Source organism: Bufo bufo, chromosome 8 (genome assembly GCF_905171765.1).
Source record: "Bufo bufo chromosome 8, aBufBuf1.1, whole genome shotgun sequence".
In the NCBI taxonomy this organism is placed as follows: Eukaryota; Metazoa; Chordata; class Amphibia; order Anura; family Bufonidae; genus Bufo; species Bufo bufo.
This window is the reverse complement of record NC_053396.1, coordinates 671,905-696,550: the sequence shown is the minus strand read 5'-3', so window position 1 is coordinate 696,550 and position 24,646 is coordinate 671,905. Positions and strand designations below refer to the sequence as shown.

Sequence of the window (24,646 nt, the reverse complement as noted above, 5' to 3'; positions counted from 1 at the left end):
TAACACCCCAGAGTGGTGTTACCACTCCTGCACCCTGCTACTGTCTTTATTGGGCTAACAAAACGTAATCTTATGTATTTCTGTCCAGGTCCTATACACTGTGCATTCCTAATCTGTTTGCAACAGTTCTGTAATGTGCCTGGTTTACCAACAGGTGGCAGCAAACACGGCAGAGCTATAGTTGGAGAGAATGCAACATACCATTCCATTCTAACCCCCCCCCCCCCCCCCTCTGGAGAGAAGTGGGCTAGCCCTACTTCCCTGCAGGAAGGGTGGGGACCAGTTAGTTCCATGTTAGGTCTTCCCTAGACAGGGGAAGGGTGTACAGGTGCACGTCTCTGCTGGACATGCCCACACCAGCCAGAGCACCCTAAGCTCTGCTGGCCATGGAGGCCAAAACTTAAAGCCTCAGGAGGAAAGTTCCCTGGCATTACCTAAAGTCAGACTACCGAGAGAAAGTGCAGCATCAAGAAGAAAACGATTCTATTTAAGCTTGTCGGTACAGCAGAGTTGAGTTTGCCTGCCAGTTATATGCTAAAGCCTGCTGGAACCAAGACAAAGCCTCAAGACTGTTCGAAGAAACGTTTATTCGAAGTAAGGGTCCATTCAAACGTCCGCAATTCAGTTCCGCATTTTGCGGAACGGAATTGCAGACCTATTCATTTCTAGGGGGCCGCACGATGTGCTGCCCGGATCCGGAATTGCAGATCCGCACTTCTGGGTCCGCAATTCCGTTCCCCCAAAAAATAGAACATGTCCTATTCTTGGCCGTAATTGTGGACAAGATTAGGCATTTTCTATTAAGTGCCGGCGATCCGTGGATCCGCAAAACGCACACAGATGTGTGAATGTACCCTAAAGCTGGCGTTCACTTCATCTCAAGGTCTGGACTCAAATTATTCTTTCAAATCCTTCAATTATTCCCCTATTTATTGCTTCAGAGCCAAAGCCTGGGGTCCAGCCGTATCCATGTAGGAGCACCGTCACACACGTAAAAGGACATTTTAGGCCGCAACATACCACTCGTCATTTCCTACACCTGGGACGCGACATAGATGGCACTGGGGCGCGGTCGCCCGTTGCACCTATCCCAGATTTCAGGAGGGGGTGAATACTTTTTCATCCGCCTGTACATGTAACTGACATTAGGAAACACCAGGAGGGAGTGAATACTTTTGCATTTGCCTGTATGTGTCCCAGACATCTAGGGGGGTGAACACTTTCTTCTCAGGCTGGAGGTTGGTACTTGGCTCTTGGAGGGTGTCCAATTAAGTATTAGCGCCCTGCTGTGTTGGACTCTAAGCCTCAAGCTTCTCTCTTGCGCTGTCCCCGGAGAAGTGAGAGCCAACAACTCCCATCATGTAGTCACCCACCCACTAGGGGTATCCTGCTGTATGACGCCTTGTCCTCATTTATAATCCGGTGCGATCGGCCACCTCCTCTGCTCCCTATGTCTGACATTGATGGATTAAAGCGGGAATTGTTCTGTGAGTCAATGGCGGGGATTGAGAGGTCTGCACAACGCTGGGGCCCTGATTTACAGTCACTTCTACTGCGGGGGTGGAAGGGACTTCTGCAATTCCTATTCATGTGAATAGGGCAATCACAGCATATCTGCTGCGTATGAATTGTCCCTGAATTTTGTGTGCACCCCTGGGGTTACCTGCTCTGTGGAGAATATTGGGCTGCATGATAGTTCTGATTGAGCAGAAGTAGGTGCCCCCCATGTCCTAGATTAACAGTGATACGCCCATTCACTCTCCCGGTGTGATAAGCCTGGTAAACAGTTAGTCCCCCGGGCTCCAAACCTCCTGCACAACCTCCCATGGGGGACCCTAGTAACCAGGCAACACCAGTCAGGGGCCCCAAGAACACCTGTCTGCAGGGGGCCGACAAGAGTCACCATCACAGAGGCTGCCGCCAACTGCAAGAGCAAGCGGCACTGAGGGTGAGTGCTGCTGTCTATATCACTCTAGTCTATTGTTTTCAGTTAGGCCAAGCAGAGGATGACTGTAGGACAGGAGAATACAGTCTATTGCTCCCTGTTATCAGCCATTTCACGGGAGAGGATGACTGTAGGACAGGAGAATACAATCTATTGCCCCCTGTTATCAGCCATTTCAGGGGAGAGGATGACTGTAGGACAGGAGAATACAGTCTATTGCCCCCTGTTATCAGCCATTTCAGGGCAGAGGATGACTGTAGGACAGGAGAATACAGTCTATTGCTCCCTGTTATCAGCCATTTCAGGGGAGAGGATGACTGTAGGACAGGAGAATACAATCTATTACCCCTGTTATCAGCCATTTCAGGGGAGAGGATGACTGTAGGACAGGAGAATACAGTCTATTGCCCCCTGTTATCAGCCATTTCAGGGGAGAGGATGACTGTAGGACAGGAGAATACAGTCTATTGCCCCCTGTTATCAGCCATTTCAGGGGAGAGGATGATTGTAGGACAGGAGAATACAGTCTATTGCCCCCTGTTATCAGCCATTTCAGGGCAGAGGATGACTGTAGGACAGGAGAATACAATCTATTACCCCTGTTATCAGCCATTTCAGGGGAGAGGATGACTGTAGGACAGGAGAATACAGTCTATTGCTCCCTGTTATCAGCCATTTCAGGGGAGAGGATGACTGTAGGACAGGAGAATACAGTCTATTGCCCCCTGTTATCAGCCATTTCAGGTGAGAGGACGACTGTAGGACAGGAGAATACAGTCTATTGCCCCCTGTTATCAGCCATTTCAGGGGAGAGGATGACTGTAGGACAGGAGAATACAGTCTATTGCCCCCTGTTATCAGCCATTTCAGAGGAGAGGATGACTGTAGGACAGGAGAATACAGTCTATTGCCCCCTGTTATCAGCCATTTCAGGGGAGAGGATGACTGTAGGACAGGAGAATACAGTCTATTGCCCCCTGTTATCAGCCATTTCAGGGGAGAGGATGACTGTAGGACAGGAGAATACAGTCTATTACCCCTGTTATCAGCCATTTCAGGGGGGAGGATGACTGTAGGACAGGAGAATACAGTCTATTGCTCCCTGTTATCAGCCATTTCAGGCGAGAGGATGACTGTAGGACAGGAGAATACAGTCTATTGCCCCCTGTTATCAGCCATTTCAGGGGAGAGGATGACTGTAGGACAGGAGAATACAGTCTATTGTCCCCTGTTATCAGCCATTTCAGGGGAGAGGATGACTGTAGGACAGGAGAATACAGTCTATTGCTCCCTGTTATCAGACATTTCAGGGGAGAGGATGACTGTAGGACAGGAGAATACAGTCTATTGCCCCCTGTTATCAGCCATTTCAGGGGAGAGGATGACTGTAGGACAGGAGAATACAGTCTATTGCCCCCTGTTATCAGCCATTTCAGGGGAGAGGATGATTGTAGGACAGGAGAATACAGTCTATTGCCCCCTGTTATCAGCCATTTCAGGGCAGAGGATGACTGTAGGACAGGAGAATACAATCTATTACCCCTGTTATCAGCCATTTCAGGGGAGAGGATGACTGTAGGACAGGAGAATACAGTCTATTGCTCCCTGTTATCAGCCATTTCAGGGGAGAGGATGACTGTAGGACAGGAGAATACAGTCTATTGCCCCCTGTTATCAGCCATTTCAGGTGAGAGGACGACTGTAGGACAGGAGAATACAGTCTATTGCCCCCTGTTATCAGCCATTTCAGGGGAGAGGATGACTGTAGGACAGGAGAATACAGTCTATTGCCCCCTGTTATCAGCCATTTCAGGGGAGAGGATGACTGTAGGACAGGAGAATACAGTCTATTACCCCTGTTATCAGCCATTTCAGGGGGGAGGATGACTGTAGGACAGGAGAATACAGTCTATTGCTCCCTGTTATCAGCCATTTCAGGGGAGAGGATGACTGTAGGACAGGAGAATACAGTCTATTGCCCCCTGTTATCAGCCATTTCAGGGGAGAGGATGACTGTAGGACAGGAGAATACAGTCTATTGTCCCCTGTTATCAGCCATTTCAGGGGAGAGGATGACTGTAGGACAGGAGAATACAGTCTATTGCCCCCTGTTATCAGCCATTTCAGGGGAGAGGATGACTGTAGGACAGGAGAATACAGTCTATTGCCCCCTGTTATCAGCCATTTCAGGGGAGAGGATGACTGTAGGACAGGAGAATACAGTCTATTCCCCCCTGTTATCAGCCATTTCAGGGGAGAGGATGACTGTAGGACAGGAGAATACAGTCTATTCCCCCCTGTTATCAGCCATTTCAGGGGAGAGGATGACTGTAGGACAGGAGAATACAATCTATTGCCCCCTGTTATCAGCCATTTCAGGGGAGAGGATGACTGTAGGACAGGAGAATACAATCTATTGCCCCCTGTTATCAGCCATTTCAGGGGAGAGGATGACTGTAGGACAGGAGAATACAATCTATTGCCCCCTGTTATCAGCCATTTCGGGGGAGAGGATGACTGTAGGACAGGAGAATACAGTCTATTGCCCCCTGTTATCAGCCATTTCAGGGGAGAGGATGACTGTAGGACAGGAGAATACAATCTATTACCCCTGTTATCAGCCATTTCAGGGGAGAGGATGACTGTAGGACAGGAGAATACAGTCTATTGCTCCCTGTTATCAGCCATTTCAGGGGAGAGGATGACTGTAGGACAGGAGAATACAGTCTATTGCCCCCTGTTATCAGCCATTTCAGGTGAGAGGACGACTGTAGGACAGGAGAATACAGTCTATTGCCCCCTGTTATCAGCCATTTCAGGGGAGAGGATGACTGTAGGACAGGAGAATACAGTCTATTGCCCCCTGTTATCAGCCATTTCAGGGGAGAGGATGACTGTAGGACAGGAGAATACAGTCTATTACCCCTGTTATCAGCCATTTCAGGGGGGAGGATGACTGTAGGACAGGAGAATACAGTCTATTGCTCCCTGTTATCAGTCATTTCAGAGGAGAGGATGACTGTAGGACAGGAGAATATAGTCTATTGCTCCCTGTTATCAGCCATTTCAGGGGAGAGGATGACTGTAGGACAGGAGAATACAGTCTATTGCTCCCTGTTATCAGCCATTTCAGGGGAGAGGATGACTGTAGGACAGGAGAATACAGTCTATTGCCCCCTGTTATCAGCCATTTCAGGGGAGAGGATGACTGTAGGACAGGAGAATACAGTCTATTGTCCCCTGTTATCAGCCATTTCAGGGGAGAGGATGACTGTAGGACAGGAGAATACAGTCTATTGCCCCCTGTTATCAGCCATTTCAGGGGAGAGGATGACTGTAGGACAGGAGAATACAGTCTATTGCCCCCTGTTATCAGCCATTTCAGGGGAGAGGATGACTGTAGGACAGGAGAATACAGTCTATTCCCCCCTGTTATCAGCCATTTCAGGGGAGAGGATGACTGTAGGACAGGAGAATACAATCTATTGCCCCCTGTTATCAGCCATTTCAGGGGAGAGGATGACTGTAGGACAGGAGAATACAATCTATTGCCCCCTGTTATCAGCCATTTCAGGGGAGAGGGTGACTGTAGGACAGGAGAATACAGTCTATTGCTCCCTGTTATCAGACATTTCAGAGGAGAGGATGACTGTAGGACAGGAGAATACAGTCTATTGCCCCCTGTTATCAGCCATTTCAGGGGGGAGGATGACTGTAGGACAGGAGAATACAGTCTATTGCCCCCTGTTATCAGCCATTTCAGGGGGGAGGATGACTGTAGGACAGGAGAATATAGTCTATTGCTCCCTGTTATCAGCCATTTCAGGGGAGAGGATGACTGTAGGACAGGAGAATACAGTCTATTGCCCCCTGTTATCAGCCATTTCAGGGGAGAGGATGACTGTAGGACAGGAGAATACACTCTATTGCCTCCTGTTATCAGCCATTTCAGGGGAGAGGATGACTGTAGGACAGGAGAATACAATCTATTACCCCCTGTTATCAGTCATTTCAGGGGAGAGGATGACTGTAGGACAGGAGAATACAGTCTATTGCTCCCTGTTATCAGCCATTTCAGGGGAGAGGATGACTGTAGGACAGGAGAATACAATCTATTGCTCCCTGTTATCAGCCATTTCAGAGGAGAGGATGACTGTAGGACAGGAGAATACAGTCTATTGCCCCCTGTTATCAGCCATTTCAGGGGGGAGGATGACTGTAGGACAGGAGAATACAGTCTATTACCCCTGTTATCAGCCATTTCAGGGGAGAGGATGACTGTAGGACAGGAGAATACAGTCTATTGCCCTCTGTTATCAGCCATTTCAGGGGAGAGGATGACTGTAGGACAGGAGAATACAGTCTATTGCTCCCTGTTATCAGCCATTTCAGGGGGGAGGATGACTGTAGGACAGGAGAATACAATCTATTGCTCCCTGTTATCAGCCATTTCAGGGGAGAGGATGACTGTAGGACAGGAGAATACAGTCTATTGCCCCCTGTTATCAGCCATTTCAGGGGAGAGGATGACTGTAGGACAGGAGAATACAGTCTATTGCCCCCTGTTATCAGCCATTTCAGGGGAGAGGATGACTGTAGGACAGGAGAATACAGTCTATTGCCTCCTGTTATCAGCCATTTCAGGGGGAGAGGATGACTGTAGGACAGAAGAATACAATCTATTACCCCCTGTTATCAGTCATTTCAGGGGAGAGGATGACTGTAGGACAGGAGAATACAGTCTATTGCCCCCTGTTATCAGCCATTTCAGGGGAGAGGATGACTGTAGGACAGGAGAATACAGTCTATTGCCCCCTGTTATCAGCCATTTCAGGGGAGAGGATGACTGTAGGACAGGAGAATACAGTCTATTGCCCCCTGTTATCAGCCATTTCAGGGGAGAGGATGACTGTAGGACAGGAGAATACAGTCTATTGCCTCCTGTTATCAGCCATTTCAGGGGGAGAGGATGACTGTAGGACAGAAGAATACAATCTATTACCCCCTGTTATCAGTCATTTCAGGGGAGAGGATGACTGTAGGACAGGAGAATACAGTCTATTGCCCCCTGTTATCAGCCATTTCAGGGGAGAGGATGACTGTAGGACAGGAGAATACAGTCTATTGCCCCCTGTTATCAGTCATTTCAGGGGAGAGGATGACTGTAGGACAGGAGAATACAGTCTATTGCCCCCTGTTATCAGACATTTCAGGGGAGAGGATGACTGTAGGACAGGAGAATACAGTCTATTGCTCCCTGTTATCAGCCATTTCAGAGGAGAGGAGGACTGTAGGACAGGAGAATACAGTCTATTGCCCCCTGTTATCAGCCATTTCAGGGGAGAGGATGACTGTAGGACAGGAGAATACAGTCTATTGCCCCCTGTTATCAGCCATTTCAGGGGAGAGGATGACTGTAGGACAGGAGAATACAGTCTATTGCTCCCTGTTATCAGCCATTTCAGGGGAGAGGATGACTGTAGGACAGGAGAATACAGTCTATTGTCCCCTGTTATCAGCCATTTCAGGGGAGAGGATGACTGTAGGACAGGAGAATACAGATCTATTGCCCCCTGTTATCAGACATTTCAGGGGAGAGGATGACTGTGGGACAGGAGAATACAGTCTATTGCCCCCTGTTATCAGCCATTTCAGGGGAGAGGATGACTGTAGGACAGGAGAATACAGTCTATTGCCCCCTGTTATCAGCCATTTCAGGGGAGAGGATGACTGTAGGACAGGAGAATACAGTCTATTGCTCCCTGTTATCAGCCATTTCAGCGGAGAGGATGACTGTAGGACAGGAGAATACAGTCTATTGCTCCCTGTTATCAGCCATTTCAGGGGAGAGGATGACTGTAGGACAGGAGAATACAATCTATTGCCCCCTGTTATCAGCCATTTCAGGGGGAGGATGACTGTAGGACAGGAGAATACAGTCTATTGCCTCCTGTTATCAGCCATTTCAGGGGAGAGGATGACTGTAGGACAGGAGAATACAGTCTATTGCCCCCTGTTATCAGCCATTTCAGGGGAGAGGATGACTGTAGGACAGGAGAATACAGTCTATTGCCCCCTGTTATCAGACATTTCAGGGGAGAGGATGACTGTAGGACAGGAGAATACAGTCTATTACTCCCTGTTATCAGCCATTTCAGGGGAGAGGATGACTGTAGGACAGGAGAATACAATCTATTGCCCCCTGTTATCAGACATTTCAGGGGAGAGGGTGACTGTAGGACAGGAGAATACAGTCTATTGCCCCCTGTTATCAGCCATGTCAGGGGAGAGGATGACTGTAGGACAGGAGAATACAGTCTATTGCCTCCTGTTATCAGCCATTTCAGGGGGAGGATGACTGTAGGACAGGAGAATACAGTCTATTGCCCCCTGTTATCAGCCATTTCAGGGGAGAGGATGACTGTAGGACAGGAGAATACAGTCTATTGCCCCCTGTTATCAGCCATTTCAGGGGAGAGGATGACTGTAGGACAGGAGAATACAGTCTATTGCCCTATGTTATCAGACATTTCAGGGGAGAGGATGACTGTAGGACAGGAGAATACAGTCTATTGCCCCCTGTTATCAGACATTTCAGGGGAGAGGATGACTGTAGGACAGGAGAATACAGTCTATTACTCCCTGTTATCAGCCATTTCAGGGGAGAGGATGACTGTAGGATAGGAGAATACAATCTATTGCCCCCTGTTATCAGACATTTCAGGGGAGAGGGTGACTGTAGGACAGGAGAATACAGTCTATTGCCCCCTGTTATCAGCCATGTCAGGGGAGAGGATGACTGTAGGACAGGAGAATACAATCTATTGCCCCCTGTTATCAGCCATTTCAGGGAAGAGGATGACTGTAGGACAGGAGAATACAGTCTATTGCCCCCTGTTATCAGCCATTTCAGGTGAGAGGATGACTGTAGGACAGGAGAATACAGTCTATTGCCCCCTGTTATCAGCCATTTCAGGGCAGAGGATGACTGTAGGACAGGAGAATACAGTCTATTGCCCCCTGTTATCAGCCATTTCTTCCATGTTTCTGCCCTTGGTGTCCGCCATGATGTCTGTCCGCTGCAGGTGAAGAATACCGCCACCTCCATCAATATCTGCATCCTGCAATGTGTGTGGATGATGTCTTCTCCTCGGCCATCATTGTCTTTGGCTTTGTCTCCTTGGTGTATGACGTGGTCCAGCAGGTCTGGGGGTCTGTCCGCTCTACTCTTGTCCCTTTCCGGGTTCTCTCTGGATGGATGAGGTCTCTGCAGTTTTTGCTGCTGATATATTTTTGTCCTAAGCCTTTGGCTCTGAGCAGACTGCGCTGTGTCAGCAAGTTTTAGTGCCGCCACCTTTTATCGCTGTAGACTCTGCTGATATAATCGGATAAATTGTGCGTTGATTACCTCGCTGGCGGCCTGGTGCAAGCTCCGCTTTGATGTCTTGCTGCGCTCATTGCTAATGACATATTTATGATGAGCAAATAATAGGCGATGTGGTACACAGCGGTGCGCTTGCCATCCTTGCTACCATCAACCACTGCAGGCCCGGGGGCGCTATCATGCCGAGGGGGTCCGGGGGATCCGTCATTTTATCCTCCAGTTCATGCAGAAGGTTCTGCTCTGTTCAATCCAGTGGTCATGGTGGGATCTGTGCTGGAACCCAGTTATAAGTCAGTCTGGTCCAAGGGCTCCATGATGTTGGTATGATCGGAGTCACTTACACGTATGGCTGGCTTCTCTAGCAATGAATCTATGAGCACCGCCTGCCCCGTACAGTGTGACTGGATTCAGTAATCCTGTGTGCCGCCGCTGATCCCGGGGACTGGGCTCTCATCTGTATATAATAATCGAGGTGTGGCGCCACTGATCCCGGGGACTGTGCTCTCATCTGTATATAATAATCGAGGTGCGACGCCACTGATCCCAGGGACTGTGCTCTATCATCTGTATATAATAATCGAGGTGTGGCGTCACTGATCCCAGGGACTGTTCTCTCATCTGTATATAATAATCGAGGTGCGACGCCACTGATCCCGGGGACTGCTCTATCATCTTTATATAATAGTCAGTGTGTGACGATGCTGATCCCGGAGACTGTGCTCTCATCTGTATATAATAATCGAGGTGTGGCGTCACTGATCCCAGGGACTGTGCTCTCATCTGTATATAATAATCGAGGTGTGCCGCCGCTGATCCCAGAGACTGTGCTCTATCATCTGTATATAATAATCGAGGTGCAACGCCACTGATCCCGGGGACTGTGCTCTATCATCTGTATATAATAATCGAGGTGTGGCGCCACTGATCCCGGGGACTGTGCTCTCATCTGTATATAATAATCGAGGTGTGGCGTCACTGATCCCAGGGACTGTGCTCTATCATCTGTATATAATAATCGAGGTGTGGCGCCACTGATCCCAGGGACTGTTCTCTCATCTGTATTTAATAATCGAGGTGTGCCGCCGCTGATCCCAGAGACTGTGCTCTATCATCTGTATATAATAATCGAGGTGCAACGCCACTGATCCCGGGGACTGTGCTCTCATCTGTATATAATAATCGAGGTGTGGCGCCACTGATCCCGGGGACTGTTCTCTCATCTGTATATAATAGTCAGTGTGTGACGATGCTGATCCCGGTGACCGTGCTCTCATCTGTATATAATAATCGAGGTGTGACGCCACTGATCCCGGGGACTGTTCTCTCATCTGTATATAATAGTCAGTGTGTGACGATGCTGATCCCGGGGACTGTGCTCTCATCTGTATATAATAATCGAGGTGTGCCGCCACTGATCCCAGGGACTGTGCTCTCATCTTTATATAATAATCGAGGTGTGGCGTCACTGATCCCAGGGACTGTGCTCTATCATCTGTATATAATAATCGAGGTGTGGCGTCACTGATCCCAGGGACTGTGCTCTCATCTGTATATAATAATCGAGGTGCGACGCCGCTGATCCCGGGGACTGCTCTATCATCTTTATATAATAGTCAGTGTGTGACGACGCTGATCCCGGGGACTGTGCTCTCATCTGTATATAATAATCGAGGTGTGCCGCCGCTGATCCCGGTGACCGTGCTCTCATCTGTATATAATAATCGAGGTGTGCCGCCACTGATCCCAGGGACTGTGCTCTCATCTGTATATAATAGTCAGTGTGTGACGACGCTGATCCCGGGGACTGTGCTCTCATCTGTATATAATAATCGAGGTGTGGCGTCACTGATCCCAGGGACTGTGCTCTCATCTGTATATAATAATCGAGGTGTGCCGCCGCTGATCCTGGGGACTGCTCTATCATCTTTATATGATAGTCAGTGTGTGACGCCGCTGATCCCGGGGACTGCTCTGTCATCTGTATATAATAATCGAGGTGTGACGCCGCTGATCCCGGGGACTGCTCTATCATCTTTATATAATAGTGTGTGACTCTGCTGATCCCGGGGACTGCTCTGTCATCTGTATTTAATAATCGGTGTTGTATGGCGCCGTGTAGACCGTCTCAGTTGCAAGAAAATATCACCGTTTTAGAAAATTAAATGGTAATTAAGGTGAAACTGACTGAGGTCTCTGGACGCTGCGTCTGACTGATATCCGGGGTGTCGGTGGTCCTGATGATTTCTTCTCTGGTTGTTTCCTCCTGTTATTAGTCTCCTGATGACTGAGGTCTCTGGACGCTGCGTCTGACTGATATCCGGGGTGTCGGTGGTCCTGATGATTTCTTCTCTGGTTGTTTCCTCCTGTTATTAGTCTCCTGATGACTGAGGTCTCTGGACGCTGCGTCTGACTGATATCCGGGGTGTCGGTGGTCCTGATGATTTCTTCTCTGGTTGTTTCCTCCTGTTATTAGTCTCCTGATGACTAAGGTCTCTGGACGCTGCGTCTGACTGATATCCGGGGTGTCGGTGGTCCTGATGATTTCTTCTCTGGTTGTTTCCTCCTGTTATTAGTCTCCTGATGACTGAGGTCTCTGGACGCTGCGTCTGACTGATATCCGGGGTGTCGGTGGTCCTGATGATTTCTTCTCTGGTTGTTTCCTCCTGTTATTAGTCTCCTGATGACTGAGGTCTCTGGACGCTGCGTCTGACTGATATCCGGGGTGTTGGTGGTCCTGATGATTTCTTCTCTGGTTGTTTCCTCCTGTTATTAGTCTCCTGATGACTAAGGTCTCTGGACGCTGCGTCTGACTGATATCCGGGGTGTCGGTGGTCCTGATGATTTCTTCTCTGGTTGTTACCTCCTGTTATTAGTCTCCTGATGACTGAGGTCTCTGGACGCTGCGTCTGACTGATATCCGGGGTGTCGGTGGTCCTGATGATTTCTTCTCTGGTTGTTTCCTCCTGTTATTAGTCTCCTGATGACTGAGGTCTCTGGACGCTGCGTCTGACTGATATCCGGGGTGTCGGTGGTCCTGATGATTTCTTCTCTGGTTGTTTCCTCCTGTTATTAGTCTCCTGATGACTGAGGTCTCTGGACGCTGCGTCTGACTGATATCCGGGGTGTCGGTGGTCCTGATGATTTCTTCTCTGGTTGTTTCCTCCTGTTATTAGTCTCCTGATGACTGAGGTCTCTGGACGCTGCGTCTGACTGATATCCGGGATGTCGGTGGTCCTGATGATTTCTTCTCTGGTTGTTTCCTCCTGTTATTAGTCTCCTGATGACTGTGGTCTCTGGACGCTGCGTCTGACTGATATCCGGGGTGTCGGTGGTCCTGATGATTTCTTCTCTGGTTGTTTCCTCCTGTTATTAGTCTCCTGATGACTGAGGTCTCTGGACGCTGCGTCTGACTGATATCCGGGGTGTCGGTGGTCCTGATGATTTCTTCTCTGGTTGTTTCCTCCTGTTATTAGTCTCCTGATGACTGAGGTCTCTGGACGCTGCGTCTGATATCCGGGGTGTCGGTGGTCCTGATGATTTCTTCTCTGGTTGTTTCCTCCTGTTATTAGTCTCCTGATGACTGTGGTCTCTGGACGCTGCGTCTGACTGATATCCGGGGTGTCGGTGGTCCTGATGATTTCTTCTCTGGTTGTTTCCTCCTGTTATTAGTCTCCTGATGACTGAGGTCTCTGGACGCTGCGTCTGACTGATATCCGGGGTGTCGGTGGTCCTGATGATTTCTTCTCTGGTTGTTTCCTCCTGTTATTAGTCTCCTGATGACTGAGGTCTCTGGACGCTGCGTCTGACTGATATCCGGGGTGTCGGTGGTCCTGATGATTTCTTCTCTGGTTGTTTCCTCCTGTTATTAGTCTCCTGATGACTGAGGTCTCTGGACGCTGCGTCTGACTGATATCCGGGGTGTCGGTGGTCCTGATGATTTCTTCTCTGGTTGTTTCCTCCTGTTATTAGTCTCCTGATGACTGTGGTCTCTGGACGCTGCGTCTGACTGATATCCGGGGTGTCGGTGGTCCTGATGATTTCTTCTCTGGTTGTTTCCTCCTGTTATTAGTCTCCTGATGACTGAGGTCTCTGGACGCTGCGTCTGACTGATATCCGGGATGTCGGTGGTCCTGATGATTTCTTCTCTGGTTGTTTCCTCCTGTTATTAGTCTCCTGATGACTGAGGTCTCTGGACGCTGCGTCTGACTGATATCCGGGGTGTCGGTGGTCCTGATGATTTCTTCTCTGGTTGTTTCCTCCTGTTATTAGTCTCCTGATGACTGAGGTCTCTGGACGCTGCGTCTGACTGATATCCGGGATGTCGGTGGTCCTGATGATTTCTTCTCTGGTTGTTTCCTCCTGTTATTAGTCTCCTGATGACTGTGGTCTCTGGACGCTGCGTCTGACTGATATCCGGGGTGTCGGTGGTCCTGATGATTTCTTCTCTGGTTGTTTCCTCCTGTTATTAGTCTCCTGATGACTGAGGTCTCTGGACGCTGCGTCTGACTGATATCCGGGGTGTCGGTGGTCCTGATGATTTCTTCTCTGGTTGTTTCCTCCTGTTATTAGTCTCCTGATGACTGAGGTCTCTGGACGCTGCGTCTGACTGATATCCGGGGTGTCGGTGGTCCTGATGATTTCTTCTCTGGTTGTTTCCTCCTGTTATTAGTCTCCTGATGACTGAGGTCTCTGGACGCTGCGTCTGACTGATATCCGGGGTGTCGGTGGTCCTGATGATTTCTTCTCTGGTTGTTTCCTCCTGTTATTAGTCTCCTGATGACTGAGGTCTCTGGACGCTGCGTCTGACTGATATCCGGGGTGTCGGTGGTCCTGATGATTTCTTCTCTGGTTGTTTCCTCCTGTTATTAGTCTCCTGATGACTGAGGTCTCTGGACGCTGCGTCTGACTGATATCCGGGATGTCGGTGGTCCTGATGATTTCTTCTCTGGTTGTTTCCTCCTGTCACAAGTTGTCGTGCGTCTAAGGTGATGCTGTGACATGTCTCCTCCGCTCCAGTGGTTGTGTCCAGGTGTTAAGTGGGAAGCCCCTGGGGACAGAACAACTGGACATGTGTGGATATTGGGGGCAGTGAGATGATAGAGCTTTACTGATCACAGTCTAAAACTAAATCTGTGGCGGGGCTGTGACAACCTCTCAGACATTTGGAGACTGTTGTCAGCAGTTGTAGTATGAGTTCTGTATATAACTGCAGTGATGCTGCTTTGTCAGAGAGAAGTGCAGCTTCTGAGCCCCCACATTTCTATGGCCCCCAAAATCATCTCATCAGATCATGTGACGACCCAGGCTGACGCTTCCACCTCTGGTGATGACATCGTTACCTGTACATAGGGGGCGCTGATCTCCAGGGTGACCCCTGACATCTCTGGTGATGACATCATGTTACCTGTACATAGGGGGCGCTGACCTCCAGGGTGACCCCTGACATCTCATCAGATCATGTGATGACCTAGGCTGACGCTTCCATCTCTGGTGATGACATCATGTTACCTGTATATAGGGGGCGCTGACCTCCAGGGTGACCCCTGACATCTCATCAGTGATGACATCATGTTACCTGTATATAGGCGACACTGACCTCCAGGGTGACCCCTGACATCTCATCAGTGATGACATCATGTTACCTGTATATAGGGGACACTGACCTCCAGGGTGACCCCCGACATCTCATCAGATCATGTGACGACCTAGGCTGACGCTTCCACCTCTGGTGATGACATCATGTTACCTGTACATAGGGGGCGCTGACCTCCCGGGTGACCCCTGACATCTCATCAGATCATGTGACGACCTAGGCTGACGCTTCCATCTCTGGTGATGACATCATGTTACCTGTACATAGGGGGCGCTGACCTCCAGGGTGACCCCTGACATCTCATCAGTGATGACATCATGTTACCTGTACATAGGGGACACTGACCTCCAGGGTGACCGCCGACATCTCATCAGATCATGTGACGACCTAGGCTGACGCTTCCATCTCTGGTGATGACATCATGTTACCTGTACATAGGGGGCGCTGACCTCCAGGGTGACCCCTGACATCTCATCAGTGATGACATCATGTTACCTGTACATAGGGGGCGCTGACCTCCAGGGTGACCCCTGACATCTCATCAGTGATGACATCATGTTACCTGTACATAGGGGACACTGACCTCCAGGGTGACCGCCGACATCTCATCAGATCATGTGATGACCTAGGCTGCCGCTTCCACCTCTGGTGATGACATCATGTTACCTGTACATAGGGGGCGCTGACCTCCAGGGTGACCCCTGACATCTCATCAGTGATGACATCATGTTACCTGTACATAGGGGGCGCTGACCTCCAGGGTGACCCCTGACATCTCATCAGTGATGACATCATGTTACCTGTACATAGGGGACACTGACCTCCAGGGTGACCGCCGACATCTCATCAGATCATGTGACGACCTAGGCTGACGCTTCCATCTCTGGTGATGACATCATGTTACCTGTACATAGGGGGCGCTGACCTCCCGGGTGACCCCTGACATCTCATCAGTGATGACATCATGTTACCTGTACATAGGGGGCGCTGACCTCCAGGGTGACCCCTGACATCTCATCAGTGATGACATCATGTTACCTGTATATAGGGGACACTGACCTCCAGGGGTGACCCCCGACATCTCATCAGTGATGACATCATGTTACCTGTATATAGGGGACACTGACCTCCAGGGGTGACCCCCGACATCTCATCAGTGATGACATCATGTTACCTGTACATAGGGGACACTGACCTCCAGGGTGACCGCCGACATCTCACCAGATCATGTGACGACCTAGGCTGACGCTTCCATCTCTGGTGATGACATCATGTTACCTGTACATAGGGGGCGCTGACCTCCAGGGTGACCCCTGACATCTCATCAGTGATGACATCATGTTACCTCTATATAGGGGACACTGACCTCCAGGGTGACCCCCGACATCTCATCAGTGATGGCATCATGTTACCTCTATATAGGGGGCGCTGACCTCCAGGGTGACCCCTGACATCTCATCAGTGATGACATCATGTTACCTCTATATAGGGGACGCTGACCTCCAGGGTGACCCCCGACATCTCATCAGTGATGGCATCATGTTACCTCTATATAGGGGGCGCTGACCTCCAGGGTGACCCCTGACATCTCATCAGTGATGACATCATGTTACCTCTATATAGGGGGCGCTGACCTCCAGGGTGACCCCTGACATCTCATCAGTGATGACATCATGTTACCTGTACATAGGGGACACTGACCTCCAGGGTGACCGCCGACATCTCACCAGATCATGTGACGACCTAGGCTGACGCTTCCATCTCTGGTGATGACATCATGTTACCTGTACATAGGGGGCGCTGACCTCCAGGGTGACCCCCGACATCTCATCAGTGATGACATCATGTTACCTGTATATAGGGGACACTGACCTCCAGGGTGACCCCCGACATCTCATCAGTGATGACATCATGTTACCTCTATATAGGGGACACTGACCTCCAGGGGTGACCCCTGACATCTCATCAGATCATGTGACGACCTAGGCTGCTGCTTCCACCTCTGGTGATGATGACATCATGTTACCTGTACATAGGGGGCGCTGACATCCCGGGTGTGACCCCTGACATCTCATCAGTGATGACATCATGTTACCTCTATATAGGGGGCGCTGACCTCCCGGGTGACCCCTGACATCTCATCAGTGATGACATCATGTTACCTGTAAGTAGGGGGCGCTGACCTCCAGGGTGACCCCCGACATCTCATCAGTGATGGCATCATGTTACCTCTATATAGGGGGCGCTGACCTCCAGGGTGACCCCTGACATCTCATCAGTGATGACATCATGTTACCTGTATATAGGGGACACTGACCTCCAGGGTGACCCCCGACATCTCATCAGTGATGGCATCATGTTACCTCTATATAGGGGGCGCTGACCTCCAGGGTGACCCCTGACATCTCATCAGTGATGACATCATGTTACCTCTATATAGGGGGCGCTGACCTCCAGGGTGACCCCCGACATCTCATCAGGTCATGTGACGACCTAGGCTGACGCTTCCATCTCTGGTGATGACATCATGTTACCTGTACATAGGGGGCGCTGACCTCCAGGGTGACCCCCGACATCTCATCAGTGATGACATCATGTTACCTGTATATAGGGGACACTGACCTCCAGGGTGACCCCCGACATCTCATCAGTGATGACATCATGTTACCTCTATATAGGGGACACTGACCTCCAGGGGTGACCCCTGACATCTCATCAGATCATGTGACGACCTAGGCTGCTGCTTCCACCTCTGGTGATGATGACATCATGTTACCTGTATATAGGGGACACTGACCTCCAGGGTGACCCCTGACATCTCATCAGTGATGACATCATGTTACCTCTATATAGGGGGCACTGACCTCCAGGGTGACCCCCGACATCTCATCAGTGATGATATCATGTTACCTGTATATAGGGGACACTGACCTCCAGGGTGACCCCTGACATCTCATCAGTGATGATATCATGTTACCTCTATATAGGGGACACTGACCTCCAGGGTGACCCCCGACATCTCATCAGTGATGGCATCATGTTACCTGTATATAGGGGACACTGACCTCCAGGGTGACCCCCGACATCTCATCAGTGATGATATCATTTTACCTCTATATAGGGGACACTGACCTCCAGGGTGACCGCCGACATCTCATCAGTGATGACATCATGTTACCTGTACATAGGGGACACTGACCTCCAGGGTGACCCCCGACATCTCATCAGTGATGATATCATGTTACCTGTACATAGGGGGCGCTGACCTCCAGGGTGACCCCCGACATCTCATCAGTGATGACATCATGTTACCTCTATATAGGGGACACTGACCTCCAGGGTGACCCCTGACATCTCATCAGTGATGACATCATGTTACCTGTATATAGGGGACACTGACCTCCAGGGTGACCCCCGACATCTCATCAGTGATGATATCATGTTACCTCTATATAGGGGACACTGACCTCCAGGGTGACCCCTGACATCTCATCAGTGATGACATCATGTTACCTGTATATAGGGGACACTGACCTCCAGGGTGACCCCCGACATCTCATCAGTGATGACATCATGTTACCTCTATATAGGGGACACTGACCTCCAGGGTGACCCCCGACATCTCATCAGTGATGGCATCATGTTACCTGTATATAGGGGACACTGACCTCCAGGGTGACCCCCGACATCTCATCAGTGATGACATCATGTTACCTGTATATAGGGGACACTGACCTCCAGGGTGACCCCCGACATCTCATCAGTGATAGCATCATGTTACCTCTATATAGGGGGCGCTGACCTCCAGGGTGACCCCCGACATCTCATCAGATCATGTGACGACCTAGGCTGACGCTTCCATCTCTGGTGATGACATTATGTTACCTGTACATAGGGGACACTGACCTCCAGGGTGACCCCCGACATCTCATCAGTGATGACATCATGTTACCTGTACATAGGGGACACTGACCTCCAGGGTGACCCCCGACATCTCATCAGTGATGACATCATGTTACCTGTACATAGGGGGCGCTGACCTCCAGGGTGACCGCCGACATCTCACCAGATCATGTGACGACCCAGGCTGACGCTTCCACCTCTGGTGATGACATCATGTTACCTGTACATAGGGGGCGCTGACCTCCAGGGTGACCCCTGACATCTCATCAGTGATGACATCGTTACCTGTACATAGGGGGCGCTGATCTCCAGGGTGACCCCTGACATCTCTGGTGATGACATCATGTTACCTGTATATAGGGGACACTGACCTCCAGGGTGACCCCCGACATCTCATCAGATCATGTGACGACCTAGGCTGACGCTTCCACCTCTGGTGATGACATCATGTTACCTGTACATAGGGGGCGCTGACCTCCAGGGTGACCCCCGACATCTCATCAGTGATGACATCGTTACCTGTACATAGGGGACACTGACCTCCAGGGTGACCCCCGACATCTCATCAGATCATTTGACGACCTAGGCTGACGCTTCCACCTCTGGTGATGATGACATCGTTACCTGTATATAGGGGGCGCTGACATCCCGGGTGTGACCCCTGACATCTCATCAGTGATGACATCATGTTACCTGTATATAGGGGACACTGACCTCCAGGGTGACCCCCGACATCTCATCAGTGATGACATCATGTTACCTGTATATAGGGGACACTGACCTCCAGGGTGACCCCCGACATCTCATCAGTGATGACATCATGTTACCTGTACATAGGGGGCGCTGACCTCCAGGGTGACCCCCGACATCTCATCAGTGATGACATCATGTTACCTGTATATAGGGGACACTGACCTCCAGGGTGACCCCCGACATCTCATCAGTGATGACATCATGTTACCTGTACATAGGGGACACTGACCTCCAGGGTGACCCCCGACATCTCATCAGTGATGACATCATGTTACCTGTACATAGGGGACACTGACCTCCAGGGTGACCCCTGACATCTCATCAGTGATAGCATCATGTTACCTCTATATAGGGGACACTGACCTCCAGGGTGACCCCCGACATCTCATCAGTGATGACATCATGTTACCTGTACATAGGGGACACTGACCTCCAGGGTGACCCCCGACATCTCATCAGTGATGACATCATGTTACCTGTATATAGGCGACACTGACCTCCAGGGTGACCCCCGACATCTCATCAGTGATGACATCATGTTACCTGTATATAGGCGACACTGACCTCCAGGGTGACCCCCGACATCTCATCAGGTCATGTGACACCACATAGGAGGAAACGTCTCCGGCTGGGCATGGCGGGGAAGGAGGCAGAATTTGGCCGCTCACCTCTCTTCTCTCCGCAGGTCACATCTAATGCCGAGGCTGAAGGAATCGCGCTCCCACGAGTCTTTGCTTAGTCCCAGCAGTGCGGTTGAAGCTCTTGATCTCAGCATGGAGGAAGAAGTGGTGATCAAACCTGTCCACAGCAGCATCCTGGGCCAGGACTACTGCTTCGAGGTAAGGGGACTACTACTGAGGTGATGAGGGCAGCACACAGCACGCTGTGTAAGACATGCCATTGGTCTTTATTATCCCATGTCTCCCAACAGGTCCTCACTATCCATGGTCACCCAACAGGTCCTCTCAGTCCCAGGTCACATGACTGGTCCCCCTGGCCACGTGGCAGTTCCTCATTATACCTGGTCACATGTCGGGTCCTCGTGGCCCCTGGTTATATGATAGGTCCTCCTGGCCCCTGGTCGCATAGCAGGCCTCCTGGCCCCTGGTTGCATAGTAGGCCTCCTGGCCCCCGGTTTCATGGCGAGTTCTTTTTATCTCTGGTCACTTGATAGGTCCACAGAATACCGTCCCCTGAGATGATTTCAGTGTGTCAGAGCAGGAGGTCTGTACTCCATGGTTTGGGTCCTGGAGCTCCTCGCCTGCTGCAGGCTAAGGCCAGGGTGGGGCACTGAGATGTCTCCTCCACCTCATGCCGCCTGCTTGTTAGCTTCTGTTCTGGGGAGATCTGTTGGAATCTTGTGGTCACAGGGGTCGTCTCCCACCCTGCAGGTCTGGCATATTGTGGATGATGGGCTGGCATAGCCTGGCAGTCTTCCAGTCACCAGCCTCTACACCAGACTGGCTCCGTCTCTGCCTTCTAGACATGGGGATAGTGTCATGGCGGAGGGAGGCGGGGGACACATGGCAGAATAAAGCCACACTGTGTGCAGTAATGGAGGCTGACAACCAGGGCTGAGCGCCATCAAACTGCACACGTGCACAAACCGACACAAGCCAGCGCATGTATACCGGATGTAGGGATGCGGAGTGCTCTCATGGCGTCTGTTTTCCTCGTAGGTCACAGCGTCGTCTGGCAGTAAATGCTTCTCGTGCCGCTCATCAGCTGAGCGGGATAAATGGATGGAGAACCTGCGTCGTGCCGTACACCCAAATAAGGTACGGTGAGAGCGCACTAACGGGCACCCGGGTACTCTGCCCGCATATCCCTCCATAATGCTTCATCATCTTCCACCCCCATACCTCCTCCATGCTGTCCAAGCTCACACCAGTACTGAAGATCTGGAGGACATGGTATCCAAGATGGCGGCTTCTAAGGAGGGGGGGGGGCAGGGTGTTCATCTTGGGTGGTTCTGGAGTGTTGACTTGATTGCCCCCCGATGAACCTGCTTAAAGGGGTGGTCTGTCTTCAGCAGAGGAAGTTACTAATGTGCAGTGATTCTCCATATTGCCTCCTGTGCTGGCTGGATTCATTTTTCCATCACATACACTGCTAGTTTCCATGATTATGTCCACCCTACAATCCAGAAGCCGCGGTTGTGCTTCACCCTATAGAATAAGCGCTGGCTTCTTGGATATCCAGGCAGCAGCTCCCTTCTCGACCACCTGGTCTCTGCGCAGCAGCTCCCTTCTCGACCACCTGGTCTCTGCGCAGCAGCTCCCTTCTCGACCACCTGGTCTCTGCGCAGCAGCTCCCTTCCCGACCACCTGGTCTCTGTGCAGCAGCTCCCTTCCCGACGACCTGGTCTCTGCGCAGCAGCTCCCTTCCCGACCACCTGGTCTCTGCGCAGCAGCTCCCTTCCAGAGCACCTGGTCTCTGCGCAGCAGCTCCCTTTCCGACCACCTGGTCTCTGCACAGCAGCTCCCTTCCAGAGCACCTGGTCTCTGCGCAGCAGCTCCCTTCCCGACCACCTGGTCTCTGCGCAGCAGCTCCCTTCCCGACCACCTGGTCTCTGCGCAGCAGCTCCCTTCCAGAGCACCTGGTCTCTGCGCAGCAGCTCCCTTCCCGACCACCTGACAATTAGGAAGAGCCTGGTAGTAACTGCGTCTGCAGCAGGGATGGCCAACCTGAGGCTCTCCAGCTGTTCCAAAACTACAACTCCCAGCATGCCCAGACTGCCTATAGCAGGGCATGATGGGAGTTGTAGTTTTGGAACAGCTGGAGAGCCGCAGGTTGGCCATGCCTGGTCTACAGGATAAACGCCATCTGCTGAAAACAGAGAACCCCTTTAAGGTCTCCCTAAACCTTCAAGTAAGATACTTGGAAAGTGTTAGAAATGCCCTAAAAATAATTTTTTCTGATAAACTTTATCTATTTATTTTCTAATTTTGCCACCAAGCGACCCCTGACGTTCGGGCCCCCTGACAAGGGGACATCCTGCACTGAATTTCTATGGCAGAGCCTTTCGTGGATGGTACAGGCGAACTCCGGTACAGACCAGTACCCGTACTCCGCAGACAGCGCTTCAAGGGTTGCTTGGTGGTAAAAATACAAAATAAATTTATCGGAAATCCCCTAAATACTTTTTTTCCAACACTTTCACAAAATGTTGCAGGATTGGGTCCACTTTATTGGCTTCAGAGCAGGAAATCTGTGTCTGAATGGCGCACTGACGGTGTTTGTGGCTTGCAGGATAACAGTCGTCGGACGGAGAACATGCTGAAGCTGTGGATTGTTGAGGCCAAGGACCTGCCGGCCAAGAAGAAGTACCTGTGCGAGCTGTTCCTGGACGATGTGCTCTACGCACGGACCACCTGCAAACTGAAGACGGACAACGTCTTCTGGGGCGAGCACTTTGAGTTCAACAACCTGCCGCCCCTGAGGAGCATCATGGTGCACTTATACAAGGAGACGGACAAGAAGAAGAAGAAGGACAAGAACAACTACGTGGGCCTGGTCAGCATCCCCGTAACCGCGGTGACAGGGCGGCAGTTTGTGGAAAAGTGGTATCCGGTGGTGTCCACAAACACCAGCAAAGGGAAGTCCGCCGGCCCCATGATTCGCATGAAGAGCCGCTACCAGAGCATCAGCATCCTGCCCATGGAGCTGTACAAGGAGTTCGCCGAGTACATCACCAACAACTACATGGTGCTGTGCTCCAGCCTGGAGGCCGTCCTCAGCGTCAAGAACAAGGAGGAGATGGCGTCCGCGCTGGTCCATATCCTGCAGAGCACCGGAAAGGCCAAGGTAAGAAGCCGTGGTCGGCAGGAGGGAGGTGTGATAATCTGCAGGATATATCACTATGTGTGTGTCAGGAGGTAGAGAGGACAGAGCGATGTTCTGCAGATCTCTAGACAGGGGTCAGAGGTGTGATAATCTGCAGGATATATCACTATGTATGTGTCAGGAGGTAGAGAGGACAGAGCGATGTTCTGCAGATCTCAGGAGAGGTCAGAGGTGTAATAATCTGCAGGATATATCACTATGTATGTGTCAGGAGGTAGAGAGGACAGAGCGATGTTCTGCAGATCTCAGGAGAGGTTAGAGGTGTGATAATCTGCAGGATATATCACTATGTATGTGTCAGGAGGTAGAGAGGACAGAGCGATGTTCTGCAGATCTCAGGAGAGGTCAGAGGTGTGATAATCTGCAGGATATATCACTGTGTGTGTGTCAGGAGGTAGAGAGGACAGAGTGATGTTCTGCAGATCTCTAGACAGGGGTCAGAGGTGTAATAATCTGCAGGATATATCACTATGTATGTGTCAGGAGGTAGAGAGGACAGAGCGATGTTCTGCAGATCTCTGTAGAGGTCAGAGGTGTAATAATCTGCAGGATATATCACTATGTGTGTGTCAGGAGGTAGAGAGGACAGAGCAATGTTCTGCAGATCTCTAGAGGGGTCAGAGGTGTGATAATCTGCAGGATATATCACTATGTGTGTGTCAGGAGGTAGAGAGGACAGAGTGATGTTCTGCAGATCTCTAGACAGGGGTCAGAGGTGTAATAATCTGCAGGATATATCACTATGTGTGTGTCAGTAGGTAGAGAGGACAGAGTGATGTTCTGCAGATCTCTGTAGAGGTCAGAGGTGTAATAATCTGCAGTATATATCACTATGTATGTGTCAGGAGGTAGAGAGGACAGAGCGATGTTCTGCAGATCTCTAGACAGGTCAGAGGTGTAATAATCTGCAGGATATATCACAATGTGTGTGTCAGGAGGTAGAGAGGACAGAGCGATGTTCTGCAGATCTCTGTAGAGGTCAGAGGTGTAATAATCTGCAGGATATATCACTATGTATGTGTCAGGAGGTAGAGAGGACAGAGCGATGTTCTGCAGATCTCTAGAGGGGTCAGAGGTGTGATAATCTGCAGGATATATCACTATGTATGTGTCAGGAGGTAGAGAGGACAGAGCGATGTTCTGCAGATCTCTAGAGGGGTCAGAGGTGTGATAATCTGCAGGATATATCACTATGTATGTGTCAGGAGGTAGAGAGGACAGA

The 24,646-nt window shown here is 50.6% G+C and overlaps 1 protein-coding gene across 4 annotated transcripts in view; it reads left to right on the top strand.

The window, feature by feature from the left end:
* LOC120978007 (DAB2 interacting protein) overlaps positions 1-24,646 on the top strand; it is a 115,749-nt gene that overhangs the window by 13,977 nt on the left and 77,126 nt on the right. For 3 of the 4 annotated variants that reach the window (XM_040406239.1, XM_040406238.1, XM_040406240.1), the window contains exons 1-3: positions 20,274-20,417; positions 21,258-21,356; positions 22,831-23,385. In XM_040406239.1, coding sequence (XP_040262173.1) covers positions 20,274-20,417; positions 21,258-21,356; positions 22,831-23,385 — 798 coding nt within the window. Of the gene's footprint in view, positions 1-20,263; positions 20,418-21,257; positions 21,357-22,830; positions 23,386-24,646 lie in introns of those variants that run through there. The other variant, XM_040406237.1, reaches the window with a different exon arrangement.